Source organism: Colossoma macropomum, unplaced genomic scaffold (assembly GCF_904425465.1).
Source record: "Colossoma macropomum unplaced genomic scaffold, Colossoma_macropomum, whole genome shotgun sequence".
Taxonomy (NCBI): domain Eukaryota; kingdom Metazoa; phylum Chordata; class Actinopteri; order Characiformes; family Serrasalmidae; genus Colossoma; species Colossoma macropomum.
Window position 1 is genome coordinate 25,048,928 of NW_023494803.1, and position 18,472 is coordinate 25,067,399.

Consider the following 18,472-nt stretch of genomic DNA (forward strand, 5'->3'; position numbering starts at 1 on the left):
AAAAATCATCTACAGCCCACTCATCTCAATGACCACAGGATTTTCAGCTAGAGGAGAAAATATCCTCAGGCTGACATAAAGAGAAAGCATGAGAACTATGAGCGGTTACGCTTTCCTTCTGAAGTAGGTGTTTGGCCGAGGGGGGGAAAAATGTTTTTTAACCATCTTTTTGGTTCTCATTGCTGTGTCTTCATTTGCTTTGAGGCATGAGCGTGCCAGGAGCTGTGATGTGGTGCTGCAGGCAAGAAGACCTTAAGTGAACCATGCATTTTAGAGTGGGGTTTTCTCCACCCTGTTAACGTGAAATCCCCCCAACACACACATACACACCGCTAAATGAATTGTTTTGTATTACTCTGTGGCATTTAGCTGGGTCACCGCAACTTGCATCCTCTTTTCTTTTCTTGCAACAAATGAACGTGGTTCACCACACAGTGTGGCTTCAGAGTGGAACCGCTACTGCACTGTGTGAGAGGGAATTGAGGAGAGGAGACATGGAATGGGCTGAGGAGGATCCCAGGCTGGGGCTTTAGTGTGGAGGGCAGGAAGGAGGGCCATGGAGAGGGCAGAAGAGGGAGGGAGGGAGGGAGAGCTGGAGGAACTCAGGGAGGGGTGGAGTTTAGGGTGGAGTTTGGCACTGTCTGTGCTCCCATCATGCCATTCCAGTCCCGGGCCACTCGACTGAGCAAAGCAACTGTTCCAACGCTGTAATTTGGACCTAAAAATATTACACTTTCTTTCCTCTTTCACTGCTTTTTTCAAATCCTGTGGTACCCCATTATGGTCTTTTCTCCGTTGCCAAGCATGCATGCGCTGGATCTCTTATTGACCTCTGACAATTTAAGAGGACACTCCTGCCCATGCCATGATAACAGCACTGTGCCCTTTGTGAGCTCATTTAAAGGAACTGGCCACCAAAAAATTTACTTTACACAATTTTTCCCTTACCTTAAACACAGTTGATAAGCCAACTGTGTCCAAAATGCTTCTTTAGTTTTGCACTGGAGTAAAGGGGCTAATATGGTAGACGTACAGTTCTGTGCAAAATCCGAGATCATGACTACCCCTCCCTTCACTTATTTATTTTTCAGCCAAAATGAACATTAAGTACAAATTATTCATTTTTCAGGAGATGTTTCTGAGGAGATTAGATAAGTTTATAAGAAAAGGGAAAGTCAAAGGAAAATAAGGGAAAAAGCAGGAGTTTCCAAGACTAGAGTTTAAAAGATTCTTAAAATATTCTGAAAAAATGGGACTCCAAACAACAATACAAGACTTGGTAGACCACCAAACCTGTCTCTGTCAGATAAACACTACTTACAGCTTTAATCTTTGAGAGAGAGGAGAAAATCAAGCTCCACTCTTGCTTCAGATCTGGAAAAATCCACAGGTGTTCCTGTCCATCCTTCCACTGTGAGAGGACAACACTATGGGTCTGAAAAGATAGGTAGCTGTTAAGAAGCTATTACTGAAGAAAGGAAGAGCATTTGCAAAATCAAACAAAGAGGCTGCCGGTGTTCTCAGAACAATGAACTGGCCACCCCATGTCCAGATGTCAACATCACTGAATATATTTGGGATTGTAAGAAGCTGAAAATTCAGAAAATGCAGAAAATGCAATCAACTTCTAAGACTGAACTTTGGAGGTGTGGAAAAATATTCCTGCAGATTTCTTAAAAAAATTGAGATGTAAAAAATAAATGTATTATATTCTGTTGTTCAGACTTCTGTGTAATTTTATGTTAAATATATGTTTTCTGCTTTTTCCTGATGTAGCGCTCTTTTGACTGGAAATTAAATAAATGTAAGGCTGGTCTCTGACTTTTGCACAGTACTGCATGTCAGCCAAAAAAAGACTTACATTACTTTTAGGCTAAATTAGCCCTGTAGCTCCATAGTAAAACTAAAGAAGGAAACGTCTGACACCAAATGCATCATGGCTGATCAACTACACTTGGGTTAAAGGGAAAATTTTGCAAATTTTATTTTTTGGTGAATAATTCCTTTAAAAGGTGGCTGGCTGCCATTTGAGTGTCATGAAAATGTACTCACTGTCTTCAAAGAATGACTATATCCTGTCTATTCATCTGGTTCCCTACAGATTCCCTTGCAGTCTGTATCAAGCTGCTTCACGGTATATGATATAAGACCATGTGCTGATGAGTTTTGGCAGTAGTTGCTTGCCCTGTTTTTCTCACACAGATGAAGCACACACATAATTATGTGTACGCATAACTGCAGACAATTACTGACAAAGCATTCTGTACGTCCATGGATGCTCACAATACATCATAAATTGTGTTTACAGCATGAAGCAAAGCAATTACAGTGCATTATCCAACTGATGTGATGAAAAATGTGATGGAATCAAAGCCTGACAAGCTAAAAACCCATTTAGGCATTCTGGACTGACAGATGTTTTGCCGCAGAGGAACAATGACAATTTGGATGAATTTGTTGCCCTACCATGATGATCAGCATCCTGTAATCCACATTACAGTGAAAATAAGCACTCTGAAAACAATGGAATACTACTTCAGCATATAAAAAATAGGAACAATAAGAAACAAAATAAAGTTTGCCTGGTCATAAAAGGAAAACTGATCTGTTCGTTTGTGCAAAAGCAGTGATTAAGCAATGAATTTGTCATGACTCAGTGTTCAAATTGCTTGAGCTATTTCAACATGTGCCACTGAAGTTAGTAAATTAGACCCTTTATGTCTTTTTATCCTCTTTACGCATGGTGGATATTACTAAATTACTCAACTAATGGGTGCAAGTTCTGGCAGATTGAGCTTACAAGTATATCGCATTTTGTCTGAAGGCCTCTGTCTTCTGTGTAATCAGGAAATGATTAAAGCTATCTTTTTTGGGCCTTGTGACAAGTGAATATCATTTTCAAACACCTGTGACAAAGCATTGCTACATCATCATGCATTGTTACTCATTACTGATTCAAACTGCACAAGAGTCTTCCAACATAAGGTGTTCTCCCTGTTTTGTAAGCTGATCCTTCCAGAGTTAGAAACCCATTATAAATATACTACACAGTCCACCGCAGGAATGCCATGTTTGTGGGTGTCCTGCCCAACAACTCCCATTGAAGAGGCCAAAACCTTGTAATTACAATTTCAGTGATAATGACAGCTTGAAAATGTTCACGGTTATTTCTATAGTGAGAAAGGGGCTGGGGGATGGGATGCTTTCGCCTGTCTCAGCAATTAGCTTTAAATTTAGTTGCTTAACAGCATACATGTGCTAGGGCTTCAGCCCCTATACATTTACAGTAGCTCCACCCTAAAGTTTTCCCGTATGCTACTTTGGTGATTTTTTCTGCTTGCGGAATGTTCTATGGACATCCTCCAGTTACATCAGAAATGAGCGCTTGTAGAGAAATGAGTAGTTTGGAGGCCGGCAACTGGACTGGGTGCAGGCATGCAAAGCCAGGGTGGTGCAGCTGGATGGATTCAAAATGATGTTCTGCGCTAAGTTTACATTGTTTTTCAGAGGGCTTGGCTTTCTGAGAATGCTAAGTCAACTGCAATTTTGTTTAACTTCTGCGGCTAGTCCGCAGCTTATGTAATCTTTAGTTATAGTTACATCTTGCATGATGTCTGAATCTGTCAATCATCTAAGCCGAGTTCCCCTCAATGGGAGAAGTGCCCAGCCTTCCTTCCCTCGGTTCTTTTTCAAATTAATCCTCACACTAGGTACCAGACAAAGGTAAAATTGTAAAGAAATCTTCCAGAGGGGAGGTGGTTCAAAAGACTGGATGGGTTGGGTAAGGGTACTCTTGATACGTTCAAGGCAACTTGGTGGGTAAATCTCAACGATGGATGGAATTAATGTATCACAGACATCTTAGGTGATATTACATCAGCATTAATCCATGGGGGACTGGTAGTCTCACAACAGGATGATTTTTGGCCTTTTCTTTTTTTACTTGGTGGGATGGTATGTACATGCATGGCCCCTCATATGAAGCCCTGGCCACTGGTGAGCAACTGCCACACGGACCAAGAAAACAAAAGAATACGACGTGGCCGCTACTAGTCAATACAATGACTGAACTCATAGATTCATTGTGATTAGCCAAGATGAGAAAGCTGATCCCTGTGCATTGAAAGTTTAAGGAAAAAGGTCTCTCATGTATTGCATAATTTTATCACCTAAATTTGCTTCAGTACTTTGCAGTTCAAGCTGGCACCCGATAAAAGTGTTTACTACCTAGGATTAAAATCTATTTGCTGAATGGATATGAGCAAATCACCACTGATGAAAAGGGATCAAACTGAAAACAGTGGGATCAGTGCAGGAAGGAATGGAGTCCCGGCCTCCTACCGTCTCTATAGTAACAGTGGTAAACAAGATGTCAGAGGACCTGTGAAGAAGCGCAAGTCTACACTATTCATTGTTTTCTTAATATTTCAACCAAGAAGTATGCCGAAGAAAAAGGGAAAGAAGGGAAAGAAAGCGAAAGGGTAAGCAAGAATTTGCTGTTTGTTAAAGGTCACATTTGTGTAAGCGAACGATATCAAGGCGCTACAGAAATGCAAGCTAACGTTTACTATTACGGAGCATGTTGCTAGGTAGCCGTGAGAGTTCAGTGTTCAGTAATGTCAGTATTCAGTAACGTTAGCTAACGTTAACTGTTAATAAATAAGACCTCTAGCTATGCCGTTTATTAATTATATACTGTAATTTATCAATCTTTCCATCAGAACCGTTAGCAATTACTCATATTACTGTGTTTAAACATCAAATCCGTCTAAATATTAACAGTATCTAACTAGTGAAATTGGCGCATAGGGACTGGCGTAGGGATGCTAATGCGTAGCAGGTCAGGGAACTTTCTAGACCAGTTAGCAAAAGTGTTATTTTGCCCATATTTCGCACTCTGGTAAATATCAAACATGGGTCTAGTATTATAAATTGCAACATGTTTCATGAGTTTTTTTCTGAGGCAGCCTCATTCACTGCGCATATGAGTCGTCATTTTTAAACGAGTACAAAGAAGAAAAATAATTGCGTTTAACAATGAAAACTGTAGTTTTGTTGGAACATACTTTTTCATATTTAATATTTCATATTACAAGTATTGGCCCAAATATTACCAATCAAAATGCACGGCAAACTAATCAATCAATGAATCAATCAATAATTCAAAAGTGTAAGTCTGACCAATCATTACAGCCTGGGGTATTTCCGCAATATCCATTTAAAGGTACAGTATGTAAGATTTAGGGGGGATATATTAGCAGAAATAGAACATTGTATGCAAAACCATGTTTTCATTAGTGTATAATTACCTGTAACTATGAAACGTTGTGTTTTCATTGGCTTAGAATGAGCCCTTTATATCTACATATTGAGCGGGTCTGTCACTACCCAATCTAAACCAGAAACCCGATTTGGACCACCCATACGCAGCAACGGTATGTCATTTCCACTATCATTTTACAATGCTGCTGTGCGTACGTAGTCCAGCTCAGGTTGGTTGACGTACACTTCCACACATGCGTAGTCCAAAACAGGTTTCCGGTTTAAATTGGGTAGTGACAGGGTCCTCTTCCAACGTAGTCCGCCATGTTGTACTTACAGTAGCCCAGAATGAACAAACCAAACACTGGCTCTAGAGAGTCAAGAAAAGGCGAGGGATGGTGACTCCTTGTCATCAAAGAAGCTAAAATATGACAGTCACCATAGGTTTTAATACACACTTGGAAAAGGAAGGGTGAGAGAAGGGTATTCAGTTGGTTGCAATCTGCAACCTCACTGCTAGATGAGGAATCACTCAGCTAAATCTTGCACACTGCACTTTTAAGTGCGAAAAATGACAAAATAGTATACAGAACCACAATGCATTTAGTTAGTTCATTTGTTAATTAGTTTAGTTAACTACGTATGTATCTAGCAGTATATCTGACTTCTTGTCTTTTACATTTGACTATGTATGTGTCTGTTTCTCAGTTTAGCTACTTTTTGACAACCGGACATATCTTTCTTATTTATCTAGAAAGGGACAGAAAGAAGGCAAACGTGAGTCGAAATTGGATAAAGAGTCTGATGTGGAGAGGGCTAAAGCCAACGCAACCCTGTGGGAGGCCAGACTGGAGGTGACGGAAGGTTCACGGGTGGAATATCGTGAAGCTGCTCGCAGACTAGCCAGGGCCAATGAAGAACTCACAAATCAGCAGTATAGAGCTGAGAAGGACATGATTGATATAATTGCTTTCCTGAAGAAGAAAGACCTTGAAAAAGAAGCAAAGGTTGGCCTAAATGTGTTTTCTTGAATGAAAGCGTTGGTTTGGCAATCCATGACGCAGCTTTTGCTCATCAGATAGCAGATGTGTGCCAACATGTCATAGCAGCTTGCCATTCTAATCTGTTTGTGGTGTTTATTGCCTTCTTTGTTTCCACAGATTGTTGCCCTGGAAGAACAGCTAAAAGAGCAGAAGTCAAAAGCCTTACAAGAAAAAGAGCTTGTAGTAAGTGCCCACAGTCCTGAGGACTGCCAAGCTATTCCCCCAGGGAAACAGTATTTGTGTGCTTAGCCATTAGATATAAACATACAAACCATGTTCCAAGAACAGGGGCTGACTACACAGATCACTGCAAACAGGTCAGAATTTGGCACAGGACATTTTTACATGACCAGCAGTGCCAGCTTCATGAATGTCGTATAGATAGCTTCCTGCCAATCATAATATTTCATATATCACAGCCTGTTTATTATGCTCTCTGTTGGGTGGCTGACTGGCACCTACAGTAAACCTAGAATCTCTAAGAATGTGTAATATTGCTCCCAACAAACAGTATTCCCTTCTAATTACACACATGCTTACTTAGTTCATTTATAGTGTAAAAAAAACAAAGTAAGCATAAAACTTTATAACAGAACCCCAACATTTGCAGTCATGTAATCCTGTTCTGTGGTGCCAAAAACTCTGTAATTAAAATCTGTGTTCTCCTGGTATGCTTCAGCCAGTTTCAATATGTGCCAAGTTATTCATCCTCACGTGTCTTATGGTTTCTTGGTAGCAAATTACAAATGTCACTTCAACGTTATTATTATGTTGATGAAAGCTTTTTATAAGCCCAATTCTTGAACATGAATGCATTACAGGGATTTTTATGTAATTCCAAATGGTAGCTAACCATCAGACCACTTGCAACAGCAGTAGTCTCTCTGAAAAGTTAGAAAATGTGCTGCTTTGGTCAACAGCTGTTTTCATTTAACATCTCTTACTTCATGCTGGTAAAAATGGGTCCCAATAAGTGTTGGCTAACAACAAAAAAACCTTGGTCTGGACAAACTTAAAACATCCCCTTTTTAGACACTCATGGCAATGTCACATTTGCCCATGTAGCATTATTCTGGAAAATACATTGTTGTGGTGAACTCAGATGCAATTTCAAGGCCAACCCCACTTGGACTGTGTAATGTGATAAAACACTTCATCTTGAAAAAGGACTTAGCTAATGGAAACCCTCTAAAGCAGTCACAGTGTTGAAAAAAAAAAAGAAAGAAAAAACAGTGGGCGCCTGCTTTTGTTGCTTCTTTTGTTAAATAAATGGTCTGACATGTGACTGAGCTGTGGGAGAAAGTCACTCAGCCAAAGTATTATTTCATCAAGTCTTTTCCAGCTCTAGCCTTGTGCCCTTGCCACTTTCTGACAGCAATTAAAAAAATGCCATTTAAGCAAAGGAAGAAGGAACAAAATGCAGCTGGACCTGCACAATAAATCTCATTTCAACCAATATTACAAATCAGACCTTCAGAACTGTCTAATTGCATAAAAGTTGGGATTTAGATAATTAGACCTTAAAACTGTGATGGCAAAGTTAATGAATGGTAGTCACACTTGTCCTGTTAATGGCAAATATGTTTTTCAAATCTGTAAATATGTGAAATTTGTGAAAGAATGACTGCCATTAGAATACTGCTAGTAAACTCATCATAAAATGGCTAGTTTTATAAATGCCTTTTAGTTTTACAAAAAAACATACCATTGCAAATATGTAATTTCATATGTAATCCCTTAAGTGATGCTAGTTGTAAGGAATTTAGCCAGCATTCTCTAGGCATTTTGTAACTGGATCAAACAATCTAACACTGAATTATAGCTTTTGTATGGACTGCTCTTTCAGTTGTTTTGACTCTGGTTTTCACATTGTTGCATTTAGCTGCATTCTGCTTCAGTGCTCATTTGGGTATGGATATTATTTGGAATAATAATGTATTTGTAAATACAGGTGTATATATGAGTGTATATAGAGCTGTCACTGTTGTTTATATTAGTAATCAAGTAACCCATGAGTATTTTGATGATTAATCCAGTTATCTGTGTGTAAAAGTTGCCTGAACTTAACAGTAACATACTATGCAGAGTCTTTCCAAGATTCCACAGTGCTTTACTTAAAAACAATCAGTGGGGTCCAAAAGTCTGAGACCACATTGTAAATCTGGGATAGTTTTCATTTAAATTTAGAATTAAACAATAGCAACAAAATTACAACGAAAATTTATGAAAAGTAAAAAAATAAATAAATAGTCAGCATTCTACACTATTTCTATGTTGTGATTCAAATTTAAGTAGATATGTGATACTGACCATGTTGAGGCCTTTGTACAGAAAGGTCAAAATTTTTTTAGTCTTATCTCTTCTGTTGAAGTTAGTAAAGAGTTAGTAAAATATGCATCATCAGGGTATCTGCTGGTTTGAGAATTTGAGATATTTTGAGAAATATTTAATAAGCTTTCCATGGCCCCCCAAATCAATATATATAGAGCAGTGTTTAATGTAGAAATCTTCAAATTACAAGTAACCCGACTACCACCCCTGTGACATTATTCATTTCTGTTTGTGCTTCTATGGGAATTTTAATGTTCTGTGGAGCAGCAGTGATGTACATTCACTTCCAACACAGGGTTTAGAACTACTCAAGCAAACTCTACTTAAACAAGAACATTTGAATCATTTGAAGCCTGTAATGGACATTTAAGTGACATATTCTCTATTAGATTTGGATGTCAGGTGAGGGGCGGACCAGCCACTTCACTGCCACTTTACCCAGCAGTTTTATTGGCAACTGGCACTTCAGAGTCACTGCACTAGCAGTTTTTACTATGGAGTATTTACTGGAGCTGCACTCTCAATTCTGTTAGTGACTGGCGCTTCACTGGCAGTTTCATTAGTGACCCGCACTTCACGGCATTTTTATTAACAATTGGCCCTTCACGGGTACTTTCAGTGACTGCTGCCATGGCTCCAGCAAGCATGTATGTGCAGAAGTATGTGCTGCGAGGCAGAAGGTCAAACTTCTGTTTCATAACACTTGGCTTGGAAAGTTATAATGCCTGGATACAGTGGTCTCTGAATAGCTCCAGTTGCTGGTATTTTTCTGGTGGGCAGCCATGAGCGCTTTACTTTGGTCTGCATGGAAAGGCCATAGGCCATATGAACTTTGTAATTCTTACCCCAGCGGTTATAGGGCTGCCCTCCCAGAGTAGTCTTGTATGTAGAAGTAACCTCCTTCTATTCCTAGTCCTTCAACTGCCAATTTTTCAGAAAGGAAAAGGGCACATGGCCGTCCCTATTATCATGAGTGCTGGGCTGCCGACCATTTATTTTGGTTGCTTGGCTGTTGCAGGTTGCGGAGTATATGCAGAAGGTTAATGAGCTGGAGGAGAAGTTTAAGAAGAGGTCCAATGATTTCCGCATGATTCAAGTGGAACTGAAGAACATCAAGGAGTTCCACAAGAAGAAGGCCCAGATGGAACAAGAGCTGAGCACTGTACAATAATACAGATTATGCAATTCAGGAGGAGTATAGTTTCAAATAGCTTTTTAAACAAATAGATGAAAACATTCTTAAGACCATGTGACAGATGAGGGACATACCACCATGATAATAACAGCATCAACAATAATAACACCTTTTTTCTGTGGTCTGTGGTTGACAAAATAGGTCTATAGAGAAGTGGTTGTCAAACCGGTCCTCAGGGACCCCAAGCCGGTCCACATTTTTGTTTAGTCCCAACTCCCAGAGAGACAGAGCAAAAATTATGGACCGTCTGGTACTGTTCTTGTCACCCAGAGACATTAAAAGCATGATATTTTTGAAAAGACGAAAAGAAACTTTGAAATGTAAGCTTTTAATGTTTCTATGTTACGATACCAACGTGAATGCTGACCATTCAGGATCAGCTTACTGTGATAAATAGCACGTATAAAATATTAGTGATGTGGGACATAATGACAGTAGTTGTAATGGCAAAATTAATGGGTAAAGAGACTTTAATGTGTCTGATAGCAAGTGTTGATTCCCTTTTCCAGATTAAAGAAAGTATGTACATTGCTGACCGTGAACACAAGGACAGTCTTGCAAGAATGGAGCACAAATTCTTCAGTGAGAAGGTATGCATATTTTTGTTACACAATCATGATAAAATACAGGTATTGGTACATGATGCGATTGTGATATGCTGTGTAATATATTAGAAAACACATCAGTGAATCAGTAATCGTGGTTAAAAATTTACTTACGTTTTTTTGACCAAAATAATTTACTTTTTTATCACTATTCATTAGAACACCCATACAAAAAACTCCAGAATTTAATTGTTCAAGATGCTCGTAGCACAAAGTAAAACACTGATTGTTAAAACTGTGTGATTGTGAGGGCTCATTTTCATCTTGCGACCTTCTCCGCTATCAGTATTGCAAAGGCCAATGCTGCAAGTTATATTTTGCAGTCCTAATGCATATGAAACAAGTGAAAACAAATTATTAGTGTCTGCTTTGTGAAATGAAAACTGACTGTAAAGAGAGAAATACATTTGAAAACGGCAGTAAACTGCAACAGTCACTTGTGTATCCTCCTCTGTCCAGGTTCGTTTAGAAAAGGAAGCGGAGCAGAGAATTGCTCAGCTAGCAGAGAAAGCCCACAATGAAGCGATTGTGTGAGTGTCTTTTCTGTCCATCTTTCCCTTTTTGCCTTCTTCCAATTACAGGCTAATTTTACTCTTCAAACTGCACCGTCACACAGCAAGGGAAAATAAATAACCTTTGTAGAAAAACAAGGTTATTATCGTGACCACACTACATTTTTCTTTCTGGAGATAGTATACATCATCTAAGCCAATGATTATATCCTCAACAGAGGAGATTACTCTGCAAACAGTGCGTATGAAAGTGTTCATGTCTGAACATGTGCGTGTATATGTACAAGGGCATTTTTCATGGCCACAGCAAAAGCCATATGTTAGTTTTGCTTGATTAGTTTACCAAAGCCAGTGTAGCAAACCTTCTAATATCTCACTTCTTGATGTGGCACTTTGGTGGTAAGTCTCTCTTTGCCAGGGAGTTGCCATTTTAGAGTGTTTCCACAGGACAATCCTCCACCTGCTCCCCAGACCAAGCACTTGTGGTCAGCCTAATTCAATTATATGAGTCACAGCTAAGTGGAATGAAAACGAGGCCAATCCCTCAGAATTGTACAGCTCTGGAATTTTTGGGCAATTAGAGGGAGTTTCAGCCATACTGTACATCAGCTGATTACTCCTTTGACACCCTTTTGGTGTCTTAGTCACTTTAGGCTGATGGTATGCAGAGTAGAGTGTCTTTATTAGGATCGTTTGACAGGGAACTCTTTTTGCATCTGTTTGTTGTCAGATTCAATCTGTGTGTGAGGCACATAAGAATTAGGAACATAAATCTGTACATAAAACATGCAGCAAAGTTTACTGTCAATAACAGTTTGCTAGCTGCTAAAGAACATAGCAATTTAGCTTTTAGTACTTAGTTAGTACCATGTCTTGTATTATACTGCTGAAGTTATCCAGAGGTTTTCTGCTTTCTTTCCTGGTCCATTGTTCACAGGCAGCTGGATGATGCGTCCCGTTCTGTGTTCAAGGAGAATGTGCGTTTGAATGAGGCACTGGGGTACCACCTGAAAGAGGTGGAGGAGCTGAGGAAGACCAATGAGGCCCTAGCAAGGGAGAACGCCTCCCTTACCCTGCATAAGGTACCATCATTATGGATATGTTCCTCTCTCTCTCTTCCACTGTACAAACGACTACACTCTCTTCCCTTTTTCTCAATAAGGCATGCAATATTGACATGCAATAAATATTTAGCCCCCTAACTTAAACGTCCTTCCAACAAAAATCAAGAGATGCTACTGGAATGAGACAGTGCTTTGACGAACAAGTAGCCTCCTATGCAGGGGTTCCCCTAGGATGGCCTCTCAATGACAGCTCTGTGCAAAAGCTCTAATGCCAGACCACCATCTTCTTATTTTTGGATAATTGGGTTATTTGACAGCTTGTGAGGACTGGAGACTTTCCCAGTGTCCTAGGAGCATAAATGTCCTCAAAACGTAATTAAGGCAACAGCTATATTTAGTGGTTCACAAATGACTAAAGTCATGAATTGAGGAGCTCCAAAAGGCAGTATTACTAACAGTTTGAGCAGACATGGGGAAATCCTCCCTCAGCCAAAAACGACATACAAGAGAGACAAAGAGAAGCCACCTTTAGAAATAATGAGTAAGTAAATGAAATTCATAGCTATTTTGTTATTCTAGTAGTTCCTGATCTCTGGTGGGTGTGCTGGGAATGGTATTTCCCCCCCTCTGGTGTTTATTTGCACTGGGCTGTGTGTGTTTGTGTTCACTTGTGGCGGCTCTTTCTCCTCACCTCCACTCTGGGAGCCAGTCTCCCGTCTCTCTGTGGCCTGGCATGCTGCATACTTTCCATCACTCCCCCTCCCTTTCTCTCTCTCTCTGTCCTCTCCCGTTGTCCACTGTGGCCTGTTGCTGACATATGCAATTGATGGGACTCCTGCATTGGGCACTGCATGGCACACATGCACACATGCATGCTTGATTTCACAAATGTATGCCAACCCCAGTCACTAGACGTGTAGAAATACCTTGTGGACATGAGTACACATTACTGTGAATCAAGCCGGTGGGGGAAGAAGTGGAAGTCATAAAAGAATAGGGTATAAATTTTAGTAACTGGCCTGACCCAGACGCTGATATTATGTAATTATGTAATGGCCATCCATTCCAGTGTCCGCTGACTCACTGCCCCCACAGGAGACGAGTGAGCTGATGACGAAAGAGAATGTGGCCCAGCTGGCGGCTCAGCGGAGCGAGATCTCTGAGCTCAGGGCCAGAGTCGCCACACTGGAGCAGGCCCTAAGCATCATGGCAGGCGAGTTTGAGCGGGAGAAGGCAGCTGTGCGGGAACGTGCTGTGGTCAGTGCTCAGGCCGGCAGCGTGGAGCTGGAGAAGCTCCAGAAGCTGCTGTCCATGCGTGAGCATGAGATGAGCCGAGTGAAGCGGCTGGCGCGCGGAATTGTGGAGCAGCGCACAGAGCTTGAACTTTTCTTCCATGAGGCTCTGGCTCAGGTTAAGCAGGAGATCGCAGCCAGCCAGCTCCAGTACAGGTACACCCAGCAAACACATGCTAGAAAATGGGGACAGCTGCATTTTACAAGCAGGACTAAGTTGAAGACCTGAAAATTAGTTGTGTCAACTTAGAGTTAATGACATGAAGCATGATCTGCTGTAGTTAATTATGATTATTCATAGGTACCATTTATTTTATTTAAAGTAGACAGGCAGATGATTCGCAAAATTTAATCGCAGAAATTGTTTTAAAGTCTGTAATCAAACCTAATTTGATTTCTAAAAAAATGAGGCAAGAGTGAAATAATAATTATTTGGGCATTTTAGATAATTAACATGAATCATTGCTTGCTTTTAACCCATTTATAATTGCATTTGCTCACTGAAATAATGTATAAAGACAGAAAGCAATGGAGGCATATCGCAGACGAATGAGCGAAGCACGGACAGGGAGGACAGAGTACCCCCGCATACGCACGTTCAACAAGGCTCCCCACAGCACCAACAATGTTTACACTGACCTGGAAGAGGCTGAGAAGTGGTGAGTCAAAACAGGCCACTACTTGAAGTGTTAGCATGCCTATGGTCCACACTAATCCCTTATCCACAGCAGGGTTAGTCAGGGCTAGAGTTTGCTCAATTTTTGCTGCAATTGGGTTTTCCCAAAAAGCTTTTAATCAGACTATATATCCTCTATTGCATCAGCTTAGTCATGGCGTGGTACTCTGACAGTGAAAAGTGTTATCAGAGCCATATGCTTTGTACACTATATGGCCAAAAGTATGTGGACACCCCTCCTAATTATTGAGTTTAGGCGTTTTAGCCACACCTATTGCTGACAGGTGTATAAAATCAAGTACATAACCAGGCAGTCTTCATAGACAAACATTTGCAGTACAATTGATTGGACTTTAGTGACTCATTGACTTTAAACTCAGTGACCAAACGTGGCACTGTCACAGGATTCCACTTTTCTCATTAGTCACTGTAGCCACGGAGCTGTAGACCAGGCAAACACACAGAACAGGGTCACCGAGTGCTGAAGCAAGTAGTGCAGAGAAATCGTTAGTCTCTGTTGCATCACTCACTGCAGCCTCTGGAAACAACATAAGCAAAAGTGCACTGCACTGAACTGCATGTCCGGAGCTTCATGAAATGGGTTTCTATTGCCGAGCAGCTGCACACAGGCCTAAGATTGCAAACTGTGTGTAATGCCAAGCGTAGGCTGGAGTGGTGTAAAGCACATTGTCTGGAGTGATGGACAGTCTGATGGATGAATCTGGGTTTGCCAGAGAATGCAGACCCTGTGAGCTACGCATACCTGGTTTCGCACATAATTGCGTTCAAAAATGGGTCACAATGCAATTCTTAATGCAACACAGGCTCAAGCTGCATTCTAAGCATTACAGCAAGGGGCATCCCAGCCTGGTCGAGCGGCCTTGCACTGCTAGTGTGCTTTCTCAACTGCGACAGCAGACAAGCAGTTGAGTGTCACATAGGCCGTGCATTACTCCGATTTTATAACAAGGAAAGGTGTTCTTAGGCACAGCGGGAAGCTGCCAACATAAAATCTGATAAAAAACAATTTTTCAGAAAATAATTTATTATTAATAACAATCGACATAAGCAATTATTCCACCAAGAAATGTAGTTTCTTTAGAGTATGGCATCGTTGCCAAGCAACCATGGACCTCCGAATGCAGAGAAGAACGTTCGGTCGCCAATCACTGTATATTGTGATCATTTCATGAACCTTTTAACTTTTTGTTGTAGAACAATAAACATATGATAACATAGCACTGTTTAGCACCTATTCTCGTGCTGGGGCTGAATATCAAATGGCTCCCTGCACCCTACATAGTGCACTACATAGGAATTTAAATACTGGATCCTGCACCCCAACAGTACATAATATAGCTAAAACTTAGTCATTTGGGATTCAGCCACATCCATACTCGACAAATACTGGACTACTTGGCTGTAGAGGCTAGAATTTCTAAACTTACATAGCTAGCACACTATTTAGGGAGTAGTCGTTAGAGTCGTTTGGGGTTCAGCCTGGGTTTGACGCTACTTCTGACAGAAACACAGACATTTAAAGCGTGTAAGCCATTCAGGTAACATTGTTTAGACTTTTATATTGCCGGTTTACAGTGAATCATATCGTAAGTAGTTTAAGCCTGTGATATTAATGCTGGAGTTGTTTAGGCTGTTGTCTATCTTTTAGCCCGTCAGCTAGCAGACCAGCCTGGTTCTAGTTAAGAAAAAAAGCTGTAAGCCCCTCAGTTTAAACAAAAAACAGGTTCTTACTTCATCAATATACTCAGTGGTCCATGCGAACAGCATTACGGTCAAAGATTAATCCATTAACAGCACAAGGATCGTGGCACAGTAATACAGAGTTCAGTTGCTGTGAGGTGGTCATAGTCAGGGTGCATATAATGTGTATTTTACAGTGTTTGTACAGAAAGGCTGTGCCTTTGCAATGTGCCAGCTAGGCGTTGTCATTTGCATTCGCATACTTGCACTGAATATATTTCTGGCCTAAACTGTAATGTCGATTGAGAGCCAAGTCTTCTCGTCCAACATCAGTGCCTGACCTCACAAAAGCTCCTTTGACTGAATGGGCACGAATTCCCACAGACACGCTCCAAAATCTTGTGGAAAGCCTTCCCAACAGAGTGGAGGCTCTTATACCCGTAAAGTGGGAGGACACTCCATAGTTAATGCCCATGGTTTTGGAATGGACTGTCCAACAAGCTATATATGTGATGGTCACGTGTCCACATACTTTTGACCATACAGTGTACGTTAAAGTGGCCCAGTAGAGAGACCTACGTTACTGATATTGTACTAATAAAATGATGAGGGATATACTGTTCTAAACACTACAGTGATCAGCTTTCAATACAATGCATTTTAGGAACAACCTGCAGAGCTCTAAAGTGGACATCTCTGAGCTGACCTGGGAGCAGAAGGAGCGAGTGTTGCGACTGCTCTTTGCAAAAATGAATGGCTTAAAAATAAGGTAAGGAGTTCTGAGTGTTTGGCATTTTGTCAAACAGAAGCTTTCAAGACAGATGCGTTACAATGTTGGATGAATGAACTGCAGTACTGTTTGGGAGATAAAATTATAAAAGAATTTTTGAAACCAGCCACTGAAAAGTTATGGGGGCCATACTGTAGATTGAAATTAGTAATTCAGCACATTCTATGTTATCCTAGCAATGCTAAAAAGCCTAAAAATGCTGTCCTGTACATATGTTGTGAGTAGAGGACAGTTAAACTAGCAGTAATTAACCACAATCTTACTGGCAATCATCGTACAACTACTCACAAATGTCTAAGCTGTCTGCACAATGGTGGTAAAATCACAGTGCATGGTGAAATTTCCCCACAAGATTATATCTTTAAATGCATCCATGTGCATCCAAGTCCTTGTATTCCTCCTCTCCCATTTCAATTTTTGACCTAAAACCACTAATGTGGAATTATTGTCAACATACTCGCCAATGTGAAAACAGTCTCCTCATCAAATCTGTTATTCTCTCATACAATCTGTTATTTCTTATGTTTCACACTAAAGCATCTGGTATCAGATTTCTTTGCTTGGAACAGCCACTCAGCAGCACTGGGGTAGTGGATAGAGGGAGAGCCAGGACTAAGGGTAAAAATAGGGGCGCTGTAGCCACAGGAGCATGTCCATGGCAAGAACCATCTGGCTGCTCGAGCCTGCTGCCCGCCTTCACGTGCAACCAGCAGTTTCTTTAGCACGTTTAAAGCAGTTGCGGTTCTCCTGAAGCAGCTGGAAAACATCTCTTCACCAAGGAGAAAGAGATGCAGGGCAGGGAGCAGGCAGCAGGGGCATGGATGAATAGATGGATGGAAAGATGGAGGACTTGCTGAAGAGAAGTGGTTATTCATGTAGACTGTATAAAGAAGTGTGTGTAATCATGTGCTCCTGATATCAGCACATTAACTCTGTGGTTTGAGGTGGATGTAGAACAAGAACAACACAGTGTGTCCCCGCATGGCCAAATATAATTTGGCTCTAATTCAACAGGTGTCCAATGGTTCCTTACATCAAATATAGTTGATGAGCCAAGGCATGTTGATTTAAGTTTGCTTTTTTTTTTTTAGTTCTAAGAGCTACAATAATAAAAGCTTATACTCCACCAGTTAGCACTGTACAAACTACATGGCTAAATGATCACATGCTTGCGTCAATTTGTGGTGAAGGGGAATTCCACTCCTGTTTAATTCAGTCATTGAGAAGTAACCAAAATCACTCAGAGTAGTTTGATGTGAAATGGTTAATTGTGAAACTTATGAATGTTCTGCATATATTTAAAAATGTGTAATCATTTTATGTCAACTTTCTGTGTCTGTGTCTGGTTCCTATCACCACCATTATGAGGAATTCTGAGTTAGTGTCTCTAACATTTCAAATCAAACCATTCTGAATTTCCTGTTTCTTAAAAATGTGTTGCTGCATCAGTTTTCTAATGCTCATCTACAGGAAAGCAGCCGAGCCTCTGGCTCTGAGAGCATCCTCTAAGGGGGACCGCAGTGGCAGCGATCCAGGGTGAGACAGCAGCAGGCCAGAAGATGTGCCACTTTCTTTTTCTTCTGTTTGCTGAAATACGCAGAATTACAAGGCATTTGAGTGATCTAGTCTTTCTGAGGTTGCATGTTTAAAGTTCTCTCTCTGAGACAATGATCTTTCTAGAGTGATTTATCATTCAGCATGGTATCTTTTCTGTGTTGTCTCACCACAGCCATATATATAATTCCATGTCTTGTCTGTTTTCCTTTTCACACAGGGCCACAGAGGGAGAATCACATGCTACCTTCATAACCCAGGCAGTGGTGTCCAACATGACCTCCAACCCCAGCAGCCTCCCAGATCTACAGACCACCTGAGTCTTGGTCAAATGATCCTGTGAAAGGCACTGATGAAATGAAACCATGATCACATAACCAGATGCAAATATCACCAGATATAGGCTTCGGTGTCTGTTATAGAAAAAACAAGCACCTCAACCACATC

The 18,472-nt window shown here is 40.8% G+C and overlaps 1 protein-coding gene across 1 annotated transcript; it reads left to right on the forward strand.

Moving 5' to 3' along the window:
- The first annotated feature begins 3,758 nt into the window (after positions 1 to 3,758).
- si:ch211-163l21.10 (basal body-orientation factor 1) lies at positions 3,759 to 18,353 on the forward strand. The gene is made up of 12 exons (XM_036592942.1): positions 3,759 to 4,481; positions 6,017 to 6,269; positions 6,423 to 6,488; positions 9,655 to 9,798; positions 10,341 to 10,421; positions 10,896 to 10,966; positions 11,886 to 12,030; positions 13,108 to 13,460; positions 13,823 to 13,963; positions 16,346 to 16,450; positions 17,942 to 18,007; positions 18,246 to 18,353. The coding sequence occupies exons 1-12, from the start codon at positions 4,252 to 4,254 to the stop codon at positions 18,343 to 18,345; spliced, it is 1,755 nt and encodes a 584-aa protein (XP_036448835.1). The 5' UTR covers positions 3,759 to 4,251; the 3' UTR covers positions 18,346 to 18,353.
- The last annotated feature ends 119 nt before the right edge of the window (positions 18,354 to 18,472 follow it).